At 46.7% G+C, this 15,244-nt stretch overlaps 1 protein-coding gene across 3 annotated transcripts in view; it reads right to left on the bottom strand.

Moving 5' to 3' along the window:
* Positions 1–15,244, bottom strand: part of FAM65B (family with sequence similarity 65, member B) — a 36,409-nt gene that overhangs the window by 2,370 nt on the left and 18,795 nt on the right. For 2 of the 3 annotated variants that reach the window (XM_010138398.1, XM_010138399.1), the window contains 9 exons: positions 14,370–15,059; positions 11,554–11,738; positions 9,562–9,730; positions 7,942–8,077; positions 6,861–7,022; positions 5,722–5,880; positions 4,495–4,697; positions 2,938–3,021; positions 777–867 (listed from right to left, as the gene is read on the bottom strand). In XM_010138398.1, coding sequence (XP_010136700.1) covers positions 777–867; positions 2,938–3,021; positions 4,495–4,697; positions 5,722–5,880; positions 6,861–7,022; positions 7,942–8,077; positions 9,562–9,730; positions 11,554–11,738; positions 14,370–15,059 — 1,879 coding nt within the window. Of the gene's footprint in view, positions 1–776; positions 868–2,937; positions 3,022–4,494; positions 4,698–5,721; positions 5,881–6,860; positions 7,023–7,941; positions 8,078–9,561; positions 9,731–11,128; positions 11,204–11,553; positions 11,739–14,369; positions 15,060–15,244 lie in introns of those variants that run through there. The other variant, XM_010138400.1, reaches the window with a different exon arrangement.

Raw genomic sequence — 15,244 nt, 5'->3', positions numbered from 1 at the left:
TGAACTGTTGAATGAAAGGGAGTGTATTTATTTGAAGAGTTCGTGTAACTAAAATCACAGATGGACATGCACATGCACCGCGCCCCCCCACCCGTGGAGTAGAAATTAATGACTAGCCTGAAGGCCAGAAAAACACGGTTTTACTGTGCCACGGAAGTGCTGCTGCCCTGAAACTGTGCAGCCACACCTGCCAGTCACACGCTGTTATGCAGCTCGATTACAGGTTAATGAACAGGGTATCTGTTGTCTCAAGGACAGATGAGGGTCAGTCAGTACAAGGTGCCTGAGGTACTGTGTGAAGGAGGACTTGCAGGCTATGGTCTGTCCAAACAAGCATATAAAGATAATTTAGATTAAAGGAACACATGGCTAATGGCACTCCAGAGTGTGACTATGGCACTAAAGGGGTGATGGGGGGGTCCCCCAGAGCAGGGTGTATGAGATGCAGCAGGCGGTGTGCCTCTCCTGCCTCCTCGAGGCTGCTTGATTTTCAAATTCATTATGAATTATTTCTGTTTGTCAACTTCTCCTTTGCTATTTTTCCTTCTCTTCTTTCCCCTCCAGATTCACACAATTCACTTTCTCTCTTTTGGGCTCATCATCATGATTTTCAAAATGAAAGGTTTTTAAGAATATGTATTTTCTAACCTCTTCAAGTCTTTAGGTAAAGTTTTTGAGTTTAAAGTTTAGAGTTTCACATTTGTGTAACACAGGTGTCTTACCTGCTGCTCTGTTAAGGAAGAAAATTAAATACTGCCCTAAAATGGGCAACTCACCGAGTGACAGCAGGGTTTCGGATGCCACTTTTCTGATCTCTTCGTTGTCAGACTGGCAGAGTGTGACCAGCATTTTAATACTCTCAGTAGCCTGGAAAGTGCGAAAAGAACTGCTTTAGCACCGCATGGTACACCATGGTTTTATTTTACAGCTTCACGTGGTTGTAAAACCATGTCCTCACATGGACACAGTGACCATCCTCGGCATTGCCATTCCCATTCCAAGGAAAGGGCTTTGGTGGAGACAGGAGGATAGGGATTTGTTTCCCTGAGGGGGAGCATCTAGGAGGAGGCATATTTTCTGCTGTCAGCGTGGACCCTTTCTAAATGTCCCACCCGATGTGCTACACGCAGAATTCTCTCTGCCCAGCTATGTCTGCTGGTTCTGACTAGCCTGGGGGGTGGGCTGTGGGCCAAGGCCACAAAAGCGCCAAGGTAAAGGTATGGCAGGGAGATGAGCAGCAGACAGGCGTCAAGGAAATGAGTTTCCCGCTGAGCATGTCAAACGTGGAGGGTCTGCACAGGCTGTTCTTGCCAGCCTAACTGTGTCACAAGGGCACAGTCACTTCACCACAGGCTCCTCACCGACACCTGCACCCATCAACACTTCCAGGTTTTTGCCTCGCCTCTGCTATTTTGGGAAGAAAGCAAGGAATAATCCTGTTCTCTGCTACAAAACTCTCCTACCTCTGGGGAGAGCAGCTGTCGTAGTGTCTCTGGCAGGCTATTTAATACAACAAGGGGAAAGATGAGCAAAAGGAAGGACAGGTACTGCCCTGGTGTGACACATGGGAGAGGCGCTGAGCCACAGAGTCGGTATTTGTATGAGCCCTGTTGATCTGAGGGGCACAGGCGTGGTCTAGGATGCTCTGAACGAGGGCTTAGCTAACCAGAGCCATTAAATTTCACCACCCCGTCTTCAACGTGGTCACTTGTGCTTGTCTCAGGGCGAGTCTGTGCTGAGTGCATACTGGAGACTACTGCTCGAGTGCTTGTGAGTGATGGGGCTGCAGCAACACAGAGCCTGCTGCCATCTGCAAAACCTCTCAGAGAGATTCACGGTGGGGCCGTGTGAGGCCAGCATGGTTTGATGTAGATGGGACTGCCATTGGAGTAGCTCATCTGCAGTCATCTATCTGCTGTAGCATTCCCATCTCTGAAATTACATCTTCCAGAAAGGCTTCAGCTTTTTCTCTGAAGATCCCACATGATGGTATGTCCCCTCAGTAGGTATTTTCACCCCAGCGATTGCCATTCTCACTTCAAGACATGTCAAAGCCGCACTGCTCAAGTGAAATGTGTCTAGCACCACTTCCCACCACTGGTTCCCAGTCTGCTTTTTCCTGCAAGATCAAAACCCCCACTCTGCTCTGCTCTGCAGGCAGCAGAGGTGTACTGGGCCTCACCACTGCCTCTCAGGATGCCTGGTAGAATCTCGCTTAAGGGGAAAACAGCTTTTTCATATTTAATCAATACTGCACTATGTATTGGGTGGTATCAGCTTTGGCTGGGACAAAGTTACATTTTAGGGCTGTATTCTCCAGAGGACAGTTCTGAGAGAGAAACAGTCCCTCTGTCTCACGGAACATGGTTCTTGCCCCAGTGGCCAGTACCAGTCAGGCTCAGGCAGCTGCTGTTTCCACGGCTCTACACAGCCAAAACAAAAGTGCGTTTTTCATTCCTCCTTGTCAGAGGAGGGAGTACAGAAAATGTACCAGGTGCTGTCGTGCCCAGATGTACCAGTTATTTGTCACAAAACAAGCTGTGACCTGTCTCTCCCTTATGCTGCTGCAACCCACGTGTGTTACAGCTGATGTTATCCTGGGACAGGATGGGTTTTCTTTCCCCTCTCAGTCAGGACTCTATGGAGGAATAAAATTTTTTTGTCTGTGATGTGGAAGTAAGTCTCCTAAAGTCAGTATGAGAGGGAGGAAAAGATGATATGCAATAGATAAACTGTCATCGTTGCAGAGCCTGGCTGTTTTTGCAGTGAAGCTTCTGACCTGGTCCCAAACAGCGCGGTATCTGCAACAGGATGAACTGCGGCAATGCAGAACAAAAACACTACTGCTGCTGCGATTTCTGTTTTGTCGTTCGTGCCTATCAGATCTCCTTTCTTTAAAGTAAAGCCAAGCGCCACAGCGGATTCCTTGCCTCTTACCTTGAGGTACCTTAGAGCCAAACAAGCTGCCTTCTGCAGCTGGAGGTTGGGCTGGGTTAGTGCTTCACAGTAATAAATCAAGGCCTGAAAACAGACAAAGCAGAGCGGTGGTGAAAACGTCTGTCCCTGTGCGGAGCAGAAGGGTGGAGCGTGGCGGCATTGCTGCCCTCTCAAGGGAGAGGGATCGCAGCCGCCTCCTGACAGCGAGCGCGTAGGATGGCGAGGGGCAGCCCCTGTGACAGTAACGCGGTGGGATAACTCCCTGCAGCAGAGTCAGGCCAGGCCACTGGCCATAGTCCAGCAGTCTCGAGTTCACGTTAAAATGAGAAGCACAATCCGACACCCGTGAGGGCCCTTCCGCATAAATCGCCAAAGAGCTTTAAGTGGGCCTTGGAGCCTACAAGTAGATAGCTCAAGAGCTGCCCCTCGAGATGGTCTCTCAAATGTAGGGATAGTATGAACAGGCTAGGATGGACCCCAGGGGGACAGAAAATAACTATTACTACAAGGTTAGCAGGAGCTGCTAGACCAGTTTACTGCTTGGTCCTAGAAATCAGTAGCTACTGCTGAGTGAACAAACCAGTGTGAGCAGCAGACCTCGGTGGCTGCTGGCTGTGCGATGAACTTGTACGCAGCAGAAGGCTGCATCATGCCCTCATACAAGGCACCTTGTGGTCCTTCCTGCGGGCAGTGAGCCAGCCGCTCCCAGGAGAAGGTTATACTTTTATACTTTTCCTGAGATGCTGCCTCCATGAAGCTGGGGATGGAGACAGTGCAAGATACCAAGAGGCTGAGAAAATGGAAGATGAAGTGGGAGGGCAAGCAAAGAGGGGACGGGATGGACAGAGAAGAGCAGTAAAGAGTGAGGTCCTTTTCCTCCTCCCTCTGCCTTCCTTCTGCCACTTTTCCTCTTCCAACTACCTTTTCTTTCTCTTCCTCCTGACAGGGAAAAAGAAGGATAGTAGGAAAAGGTCTGCCGTGAAAGTGTAGAAGCCAACCCCTAATCTCTTCTTATTCATATTCTCCCTTCTCTTTAATTTCTGTATTTAATCTGTCCCTGCTTGTGGCCTTTGGTATCTGTGACAGACTCAAATCTTACATCTCCCAGCCGAGCTGTGTTTGCCCAAGGCAGTCCATCCTCTCCAGAAACGGTGGGAGGTCCCAGAGATGCAGGCCTCCTTTTGGGGGAAAAAAACCCCTCAGACCTACTTCTCTGCGTTTTGGTGCTGCTGGGGACTGTCGCCTTGAAGCCCTGGACTGAAGCCCAGTCTGAGACAAGCCAGGAGAAATGCCGAAGACAGCTGAGGAGCACAGACTTAGTGAGTATTTGCAGAGTTTTGGTTAGTACCTGTTTAGTGTAATGACAGGTAGAAGCAGACTGGCATAACAGCAGAAACAGACTTGCTTATTTGCAGGAAAAGCAGACGGGAAATCCCTCTGGACCAGTTTAAATCAAGCTTGGAGAAAGTATTTTATACATGTACACATTTGAGACACACAGGCAGAAAATATGCCATGATAGGTCTCTCATGCAACAGGTTATTTTCTACCACTTACCTTCTCCCTGAAGTGCCTGTTTTCTGTGGTGGCTGTCAAAAGTGATGCCACAGTCTCGCTGACTTCATTTTTATTTTCATTAAGAAGTAAAGCCAAAGCTCTCAAAACTTCTTGCTGCGGTGGAAGGTTATTGGAGTTTATTTTGGCCACATTTTGCTGCAGCTTTCCATCTTTCACTGACTGCAGCACCTGAACCACAGAGGCTAGAAGTGCAAGAGGAAGGTCCTTGTTACTTATTTTATCCTCTCAATATTTCAGATTGCTACTTGCCCTGCTAGCAATCCTCAATTTTTAATATACACACAGAGCACATGAAAAATCCCCAGCTGAGCAATTGCTATGGATCCCTATTGCAGTGTGTCTGCATGGGGAATTGCCTGGGATTTAAGTTGGGCCAGCTTCTCGGCTGTTCTTCCGAAGGAGGAGATGAGTAGATGGGCTAGGTGGGACACTGCAGTGCTTACGGCTACCCAGAGTTAAGGGCCTACCTGTCAAATCCTCAGTTTCTGTTGGAAGATGTACATCCTCCCTGTAACAAGTGACACCCAATATTGCCTTCCAGGGCATCTTTGTGAGAGCTTTTCCGAGGCAGATTGATGTCTCCCACCAAGAGCCAGAGCTCATGTGTTCCAGAGGCTGAAGTGCCTTTTTCCTTCCAGGCTTTTGAGCAAAAGCCCCCCAGGATGCCCAGACAAAAACTAAAAATTAAAACTAGGCAAGGTTCCTCAAACTTCTTCTCAGAGAAGAAAACTTGGCTTGCCGGGGACTGCAGTCTAGCACACTCTGTGGAGTGTCTGCTTCTCTCTTTAGCTCTCGGTGGCAGATCCTGCCAAATACTGAGGTGCTGTGATCCCTTGGCTCCTGAGAAGAGCTCAGCTTCAGAAGGTCTCTCCATAAATGATAGGGAAGAACCAGAACGTCATTCAACCTGTGAGCACAGAAAACTTGCCAGACCTTGGGCCCAGCCCACCATCATCAGCCATTTCCTAAAAACTAACTCTTTCAACATATTTTTTTCCCCATTCAAATACAGAAATAGAAATGACCAAGGTTGTATCTGCATCGCTTTCCTTTCCCTGTTCAGGCGCATTCAGGCTTAGTGTCCAAGGCACAGCTTCCTCTCACCCCTCCTTTTGTAAAATCCGCCTCAGGGCTGAACTGGTTTGTGCTGAGGTCACAGGACACTGATCTACTCCCCCGTTAGCCACCACAATTTAAATAACCTACCTTCTTTTGCGAGCTGCAGCAAATAGCTTCCAAGGTCATTAACACTGTGGCTGGCAAAATAGTTGTAATACTGAAAGACGGTAATGATCTCGGAGGACATGCTGGAGTAGAGGACAGGCTCTGTCCGGTCCAGGATCTGAGACACCAGGATTCTGAAGACTGCAGGCAGCCACAGACATAGGCATGCATTAGAGAGAGCAAAAGCTGCTGGCAAAATGCCGCAGTCTGCTTAAAAGCCAGAAAGAAAGAACTGTGCTTGCAGAGCCAGATACCTCCCAATGTTTCTAACCTCGGCTGTGATTAAGTTGGAAGCTGGTCAGACCTTCTCCATGCCTACCTCCCATCACCAGAGGATATCTTTGTAAGGATGAACCTCTGCCCGTTTATGGATGGCTAGTGCAGCTTCCTATCTGATCAATACAGCATCCTTTCTACCCAAACACCACCCCAAATCACTAAACACATATCCACATGCACTGCCGGGTACACCTCCACAATGCCACTGAAGTCAGGGAGATGGGCACCGAGGCAGGATTTGGCCTTGCTTGGTTTTATGTTTCTGCGTGAGCATGTGGCATGCAGAAAGCTAGTCTGAGGTGCTGTCTTTGAGTGCTGTAGCGTGGAGCAGGAAGAAAAGTACTGCCCTGGGTAGGCACCTACAGTGTAGGTGCCCGCACCTGAGCAAGTCACCCTGCATCCCTGTTCTGTCCCAGGGAGAGCCAGTCAATGCAGTACATCTCACTCAAAATAGGAACCTGTATTCAGACAGACTCTCTTGGATGCGTAATGGGGCATGGACATTATACAGACGTAAAATTAAGTGAGAGGATTCCTACTGCACTGAATCACTTACAAACCTGTATTTGGGGATAGACTTACTTTCTAATTAGCTCACGAACCTTGAAACAATATTTTCTTTTCTGCTGACCTCACCCTTTTCTCCTATACTGATCTGATTGTTTTGGACCAAAACTGTTTGAAGAGTTGTAGCATTACTTTTCAAACGAGAGCTTGAAGCCATGGCCAAACAAACCTCCAAGGGGTTGGAAAACAAAACAATGAATGTTGAGTAAAGCCCAGTACACAACTGTTCTCCGTTCTGATGACCAATACGATTTTTTTGCAGCAGCAGCTGGTACCTGTTTCTGCAAGTCCTGGACACTCCTCGTTCACAGTGGTAGCAAAATTGATATCCAGCTGCTTCATCATCTTGTCTGCAGAGGTGTGATACACTCCTGAAGGGCCAGTACACTTCATCCAGAATGCCAGCAGTGACAGCTTCTTGTGGAACTCTGGAATTGCTGGTGGAGAAGACAAAATGAATGATGAAACAAAGCCATGCTGGAAGCATCGAAGAAGAGAAAAGATGGTAAGAGAGAAGGAAATCTCACCCCAGCCCACTAACTGGTGGGTTGGCCTGTGCCATTACTTTTACAGAGTGGGATCATGTGCTCACCCCAAGTTTGTAACGTGTTTTTTCCATTTCCGGTGGTAGGATGTGAGAAAATTTGCTCCTGATCCAGTTCTTGACACTGATGTCTCATCCTTTTAAATACCACAAAATACTAGAGGAATATTGCAAATGGTCTACACGAGACTTCTTCCTGTCCTAGCACTGCTCTGTGGCCTTGGGTAAGTCACTCAATTTTGCCTCAATTTTCTGATAAACAAAGTAAATACACCATGTGGTATTTACCTATCCTGCCAGAGTGTGCACCACGGTGAATAACTACTTGTTTGCCAGTTTCTTCCAAGATAATAAAATAGATGAAACAACAAGAAAAATAACTAAACAATTCTGTACAGAGATGACTGAAAGTAAAATAGATAAAATGTTCAAAGAGTTATGTTATGCCTCTGATAGCATACGGCAGATCCTGCCTGTCCTTAGGAAAGAGAGGTGGAGAAAGAATTCAGTTCTTCACAGGCAACCACAGAGTCCCCACCACAGCAACAACCTCTGTCTGTCTTCGGTGCATCAAGCAGGATAAGGTTAAGTCCTTTCTATTCTCACCTGCTTGTTTCTGGTTACCAGCACTGAAGACAGAATAAAGCCCCTGACCAACTCTGGTGACCGCTGTATCTGCTGGCAACTGTGGGTCAACCTTACTATGGTGGCACCTCCTGCAGTGACGGTGAGCTCTGCACAGAGATTATTTCAGCAGGCAATGTGCCCAAACAAATCCTTTTCAGAAGGAAACCCCCTAACTCGTCTCTTACCATCAGTAAGGGAGGTGATGTTTCCCAAGTTCTCAGTGCTGATCTCCGCGATATTCTCCATCACGAGGATCTGCCTGGACAGCTTATCCAGGAGGTCTCTTGCCACAAATGGTGTTTTACTGGAGAACACAATTTGCTGGTGAAGACAAATGAGAAGGGAGGAAAAGGAGTCATTGAATCAAAAAATAGTCCCAAAAAACTCAGAAGAAAACAAAAACCTCCAAAAAAACCCCACCCTGGCACCTGAAGAAGTGCAATGGCAAATGCATTGCCTGGACCATGAGATCTCCTTAACTTCAATTATTTTTTTGCCTCTGGGATATTTTATAGTCTTGGTTTACAGGCGTTGCTGCTTATATCTTTAACATCTACATCCAGATTTAGGCACTGAAGTATCCAAGCAGCAATTTGCATAAGTACTTTCTGATATATACACTGTGCAAAGCTAAAGGAATCCATCATCATAAACCTTAGAGCCAGAAAATAATATTAGTCTGGCTTTCATGTAACATAGACCACGGACTTTCAGGACACACCTCCCTGGAAGCAGCCCATGGGTCACTCTTACTCCACTCCATTTCAGCTCTGATCAACTATTCAGGTGCCTTTATTAATTTGGTTCTTTAGCCTTCCTTGCTAATGCTCCCTGCTGCTGACATTTTCATTTTCTTCAGCAGTCCACGTAAATACTGTTCATATCAAATCTGCTCAGGGTGTGGACATAATTCAAGCTTGCCTCCCCCAGTTGCAAATTTAGTGTGTACTCCTATCTTTAAACCAAACCCACCCCCCCTTTTTCTCATACTTGTGTGTCCAGCTCAGCCCTAAGGGTGCCAGAATCAGGATCACTGGAGCAATCTTCAATATTAGCAATCTTGGGAAGATAAAGCTAATTATGTGTATAATGGAAGAGTCAAAAATTTGCAGAGAGGAAGCTGCAGTATGTTTTGATTTGTCAGGGAAAACCCTGATGCCCTCACTTACTACAGTGGCTTGCTGGAGGTTTAAAATCACATGTGCTGTGCTTGAGCTCTGAGGAAAAGAAACCTCTAAAAGGTTGTGCTAGTTAGTTGTGAGCACCAGCTTTGATGTCCCAGGGGGGCTGTCATGTGCTGTCTTCACTCTGTGTGTTGCAGACAGTCCCTCCAGCTCACACACAGAAAATAGTTTCTGCTTTTAGAATGTGGCAGCCTTGTCTGGAGCTCGGTGAAACAGTGAGACCACAGCTTCTGTTTTACCTCTCAAGACATGGGCTACCTTATGTGGGGACAGATCTCACTGAGGACCTCCTGACGAAGCCAGTGGCTGCTGTAAAGCAGAGCAGGGGCTGCCCCTATTATTTCCCTTGCTGCTCATCGGTCCTGCTGGGTGGCACCGGCGAAGTGCCCCATAGTTTGCATGTCAGGTCTGCGCCAAGACAAACCAGGACAGAAACAATGGAGGCTCTTCTGGTAGAGGGTGAAGGGTTCCACCTTCCTACCCCAGCACGGCACCTGCCCCAGCCCTGTGCTCCTGCTGCCTCCCAGAAGGAGCCAGCCTGCTCTGTCCCATGTTGTGGGCACACCAGTGACTGCAGGAAAAACTTTAAAATACATGCCCCAAACGAGCTGGGCCCAGTACCTGAATGAGCTGCGTGCAATACTGCAAGTGCTTAACAATGGTTATATCGAGGCTGTCATTCCCCGTGGTCAGGGGCAGAGGGCTGCCGGCCACGCTGGTGCCCACGCCCGTGTCCTCAGTGAGAGCTTCGCTCAGGTGGCCTCTGGCTTCTGGGTGCTCTGTCCTGTAACTGGGGAGGGATGAGGGAGGTCAGTGTAGGGCGGGCAGACACACACACACACACACACGCACACACACACGAGACACTCACTCGGTGAAAAGCAATGAGCACGGCAGAAGAGCTGAAAGCAGCCAGAAACCTCATGATGAGCACATCACGTCACCAAGCAGCAGTGCTGCCCTGGCCGGGAGTGGGAGGGCTGTCCCCACTGAGGGTACAGAGGGGTAGAAAGACCTGTCCCCTGGCTGGTTTGCCTTGAGCGATGTGACTCAACACCAAGCCTCTTTAACCCGCAGTTACTGTGCTTGGTGGTGACAGTCTTCTCCATCTGTTGGTGAATCATCTCCGCAGTCGCTCTGGATTAAGCACCATTATAGTTTGTGCCATCCCGAGCACCAAGCTGCTAAGAACAGCTCTGTGCTCTCGGAGCGTGCTGCCAAATTTAATGCTCATCCCAGAAGGGAAGGAAAACCACTGCCGGAGTAAGGGACATGATGTTTTCATACGCTGTTTCAAGCACAATGGGTACAGCTTACTTTGCCAATTGTTTCTGTAAGAGCATAAAGATAGTCTTGCTGTGTTTTAAATCATGATTTCCAACATTGTTTTGTTGTACAAATGGTCCCTCTTGTGTTTAAACGCGAAGCCCAAGGTCAGTCCCCAGATGGCAAGTGGATTATGGCTGCAAGTTCAGAAGTTTTCAACACTTGCAATCTTTACGCTGAGTCACACACTTACACATCTAAAAATGGAAGCAGGAATCTATGCTGTCGGGGGATAAGCCAGACGGGAAAAAAAGAAATTTTAACTTCTGCTTTAACTTAAAAGTCTTTAATTGCTTTCTAAGTTAGCTTATAACTATCTTAATTTTTTTGCTGCTTAAGGTAAATTTATGCTAAAGTGCCCAGTTAAAGCCAGATCCTTAGATCAACACAGACTGAACCAAGCTCAGAGTGCCAGTTTAGCAAGCAACGCACTTCCCGAATTTTTCTTCCCACCATTGAAAGAGGATACGCAGTGAGATGATGGGAACTGCATGGTGGTCGCTTGTTTGCACTTGGAATTGGTTTACACAGTCCATGCTAAGCTGCGAGAAGAATTGCTCCCTGGCTGGAAAGTGTGGGGCATGAGGGAACCCTGTTCTTTTCTTTTCTCCCAGCTCTAGTGCCGCTTACGTGCCTGCTGGGCATCATGTTAGCTCCAAGGATGCAAGCATGCTTTTAGGATCTAATGATTGAAACACAGCATCTTAAGGTCACACGACAATGGCAGACCACAGCACAAACACCACAGCTTTTTTTTTTTCCTTTTTTTTTTTCCTCAGAAAGACCAAAAGTGATGAAAAAACAGGTAACACGCAGGGCCATGAAAGAGTACCAGTCATCACTCTTAAATTCCAAAGGAAACCTACATCATGCTGCTTAAATCTGGCCCTGTGTTATTGTTACTGACAAGCTTAATCCACTGCAAAGACTCATTCGTCTAGAGAGAAAAGACAAAGGGAGGGGGGGAAAAAATCACAGAGGAATTAGTAATTACATCCAAGGAAAGCCAGGTCCAAACCTATGTCAAGGAAGAGGCTCTGCCAGTACTGATGTCATCTTAATTTAATTTACCCTTCTTTGGAGGACAAATTGCGTATATTGAACAGGGAAAAAAAATGATCCTGGAAGCTAAAGATTTTGTATGCAGCAGCCACAGGGAACCCTATCAACTCATCAAGGATTAGTCAGTCTTCCTCGAATAACGTGTGCACCGGGATCCCCTGTTAGCAACAAAGAGCTGGGTTATCAGTTTGGCATAAGCACAGCTGGCAGTTACTGCAAACTTACCTATTCTTCTCAATCTCAGTATCTGAAAATACCGAGTCTGCACCTCCTCCACCATTACAAACCTCCACACCACCACCATCCTCATCATCAAAGTCAGAGGTGTTCAGGAAATCAAAGCTTTCTAAAGCACTTTCAACTGTTAGACTTAAACTGGAGGACCTGCTTCGGCTTACTGCTGGCTTGCACTGCAAAGGCAGAACGAACCAATGAAAACCTCAGATATTAGCTACTACTAATATAAATAAAACAAAATAATAATAAAAAAGGATAAAGCTTAAAACTTTCAAATTCTTAATTTTATTTTTAAAACGTCATTTTATTGGGTGTTTCATTTCAAACCTTCATATTCATAGCATATACAATCAAAGCCTGAGAACTGGAAAATCCCCTCCATCCTTCCCCATCTCCCCCATCCTACCACCTCTCTTCCCCAAAGGAAAACCTTCAAAGACAAAATTCAATGTGTTTTGTAGAAATGAGAAGTACATCTTGAATCCAAGTGATGCAGCTTTCGGCATCCTCCAAAAGGAGAGACAATTAATGCACTGGAAGTTGAAAGGGGAAGGCACATTCTGTAACTGCTGTTAGAGCTACAGAAGCAAATTTATACACAGCCAATGGCACTATCGGATTTATTCCAGATGTAACTCCAACAGACCTTAGCCAGGAATTAATTTGGTCCCATTTATTTATGGGATGAAAGGACTTTTATGGTCTCTGACGCCACGTGACTTTTCAAGGAAAAGCCAGTTAGACGTCAGATTCCTAGGTGACAGAGAAATGCAGAATTGGAACTCAGAAATTAACAGTGCTTGAGAGGGGAGGAAGCCATCCCATCTCACCGCTGGCAAGAAACGCGACAAAAACCTTGCTGTTGCTGTAGTATCAAAGTATCAAAGGTCCCGTCCCATGTGGTGATTCACCCAGACATACCCACAAAGTTGCTTCCAGGTCACCTTGCAGGATCAGATGTAACTTGAGGTATCATCAACATTGGTTTGCGTAATGACTTCAGCACCTTTAGCACTACGTGGTTATTTGATCAGAAACAGCCAGGAGCCACCTGTGACGTTACACAAGTCACATCTTCCAGTCCAGGCAGGAGCCTGGACTTTGTCTCAGCTTGTAGAAAGAAGTGCACTGGCCTCTGAATTCAGACTCAGCAGCAGCTCCTCTACAGCTGAAGGGGCTTGGAGTTCTGTTCCTGTTTGTTTGCACACAATATTAATGCTGTAATGGTCATATGTTAGCACCTACAATGCCTGACTCCTTAAACTGACTGTACAGTCACTAGCTAACTGAACACACTTCCCAACACATTTGTGACACAGGTGGGTGCCGTATTCCGCTTCCTCTGCAGCACCGATGGTTTTAGTTACCATTTATTTCAGGGCTGCTAGTGCAGCTTCTTCAGGCAAAAGCAAACAGCAACATGTGGGCTTCTTCATTTCTCTGCCCATCTAATATGGCCAAGCGATTTCTTCAGCCACAGCTGGATTCCAGCCCAACCTTCTTGCATGGGCAGCCCAGCACAGCTGCTGGCGATGCTGCTGTCAGTCTGCAAGCTGATCAACAGGTAACACGCAGACATAAGCAGATCTGGAAGAGTCGTCCGTCTTGAGCATGCAGGAAACCTGGCTGCACACATCCGTCCTCTCTCCTGCCCATCCCATGTCTGTCCATTTGCAACTTCTGATGAAAGGATTGTAAATAAACAGTCTCCATTGTCCCTCTGCTGCTTGGATAGTTGACCTCCATGTAGAGCGGCCACAAAGTTAAAAAGTAATCGTAATGGTAGCTTTGTCTGCTTGAACCGACTTGGGACATACTGCAAAAAACAGGGGCTGCAGGCTGTCAGAAAAGCACTTAACTTGGGAAAGTACCATGCAGCTGCAAACACCGATGGAAACAAGCGTGTTAACAAAGTTTCTTTGTAAAAAGAAAATGCTGAAGGAGAAATGCTTCCCTTCTTCCTCCTTGGCCATGTTTTTGAATGATGAGGCTTAAATGACTAGCAGACCAACTTGCATATGAATATGAAGCATTTGAAATGATTATTTCCCATATAATACTCTTTGCACAGTAATGCATCATGAGTTATTATTGCTGGGGGAGATATGAGTCACAGTGAGCAGCAGTAAATGTTTTAACAACACACATGCAAAACCCTTTCCTTCTTTCTAATTTTCAACATTTTCTGTCCATCCTGGTGTAATAACAGGGTGTCTCTCATTTTAAAAATGGATGGGGGAAAAAGGAAAAGGCTTGGAAGAAAATGAGGCGACATGGGGATGGCAGCCTTCGGTGAGACTTGTGCTTCTTGGCAATTTAGAAAATTCAGTTTCTATGGCTACAGGCCTGATCCTCAGCTGGCGTAGTTTTGCACAGCTCTACAGAGTTCAGGGGTAGCATGCTAAAGTACAGCCACCGAGGATGCGACCCAGAGATTTCAAAAGCTATAGATGGTTGGCTAAATCTGATGTCCAGGATGGCACAAGTTCAGGTTCACAAGTGGTTTCTCCAGAGAAGAGTATAATTTAATTACCCCTCTGCCATTGCACCTTTTTCTGTTTCCCCCAGGTTTCAAGTAGATTAAAAGATGCATTGCTTGAGGGTACAAGGCTACTGTAAGCACGTTGCCGACAAAAGTTTAAAAACACAACACTGTGAAAGATTGCTCCAAGCAGGAGCAAATCTATGGCTACTGAGGAATTGTACTGATTTCCAAAAACCCTACTTTGGTGTTTGGGAGGAAGGAGAAGATGCTACCCACTCACTTTTTTTTTTAGGGTAGTACTTTCCAAAAGTGTACTCACTTTTAGGATGTCATCTAGATGCATCACTTCTTGGTCCAGGTCCTGAAACTCTTTATACTGCTCTTTATGTGGCTCAAGAGCTAAGAGAAGCCCTTGCAAGGCTTCTTCAATGCTTCCATCAAGACAAGACTTATATCCTTCTGATTCCCCACTAATCGATCCCTCACATGGCAGCCTCTCTGGGGTCACGGGTGCCTCTGCTGATGTAAGCCTTTTCACCAGCTGCTTGGTGATATTGCCCTCATAGGTATCCAGCTCCACAGGCTTGAGCTCTGAACCTTCATCCGTGTCTTGCAGAAGAGACACTGGGACACTTGTTTCTATAAAGACACGATCGCTCCCAGCATCAGAGGTTTTTTGGCAAACTTCAGGAGCTGCCCTTGGGGTTGTCTTGTTCTCAACCACTGCCCCCTCTCCCTGGGACGGCAGGTCCTTTGGCTCAGTGACAGAGTCTCTGCGGGAGTCGCTGCTGCTGCAGTCCAGGCTTGAGCTATTGGAGGACTTGAGAGCTCGGTGCTGGGTGGGGGTTGCAGTGATGTCAGGGCTGGAGCTGACGTGAGCAGAAGATGACTCTGCTGAGTTGGCAGGGGGCACACGGTCTTCGTAAGGCAGGTCGCCAAAAGTGAACGAAAGAGGCCGCTTCTCAGTGGTCACCACTCCGTTTTCAAAGACATCATCTGGCAAATTTGACTGGAAAGATAACAGAGAAAGGGAGAAAATGTTTTTCGTGTAGCACTGGCAAAAGAAAAAAGAATACAGTACGTGCCTGGGAAAGAAAAATGCAAGGAAAAAGATTAAAGAAGGATTCAAGACTTGAGAGATGGCAAAAATCTTTCAAACCCAACTTCTGCTTTCATCTGGCATGGCTCCTGATT

Source organism: Buceros rhinoceros, unplaced genomic scaffold, assembly GCF_000710305.1.
Source record: "Buceros rhinoceros silvestris isolate BGI_N320 unplaced genomic scaffold, ASM71030v1 scaffold10646, whole genome shotgun sequence".
NCBI lineage: Eukaryota > Metazoa > Chordata > Aves > Bucerotiformes > Bucerotidae > Buceros > Buceros rhinoceros.
The sequence above is the reverse complement of the archived record's forward strand: the minus strand, read 5'-3'. Positions and strand labels throughout refer to the sequence as shown.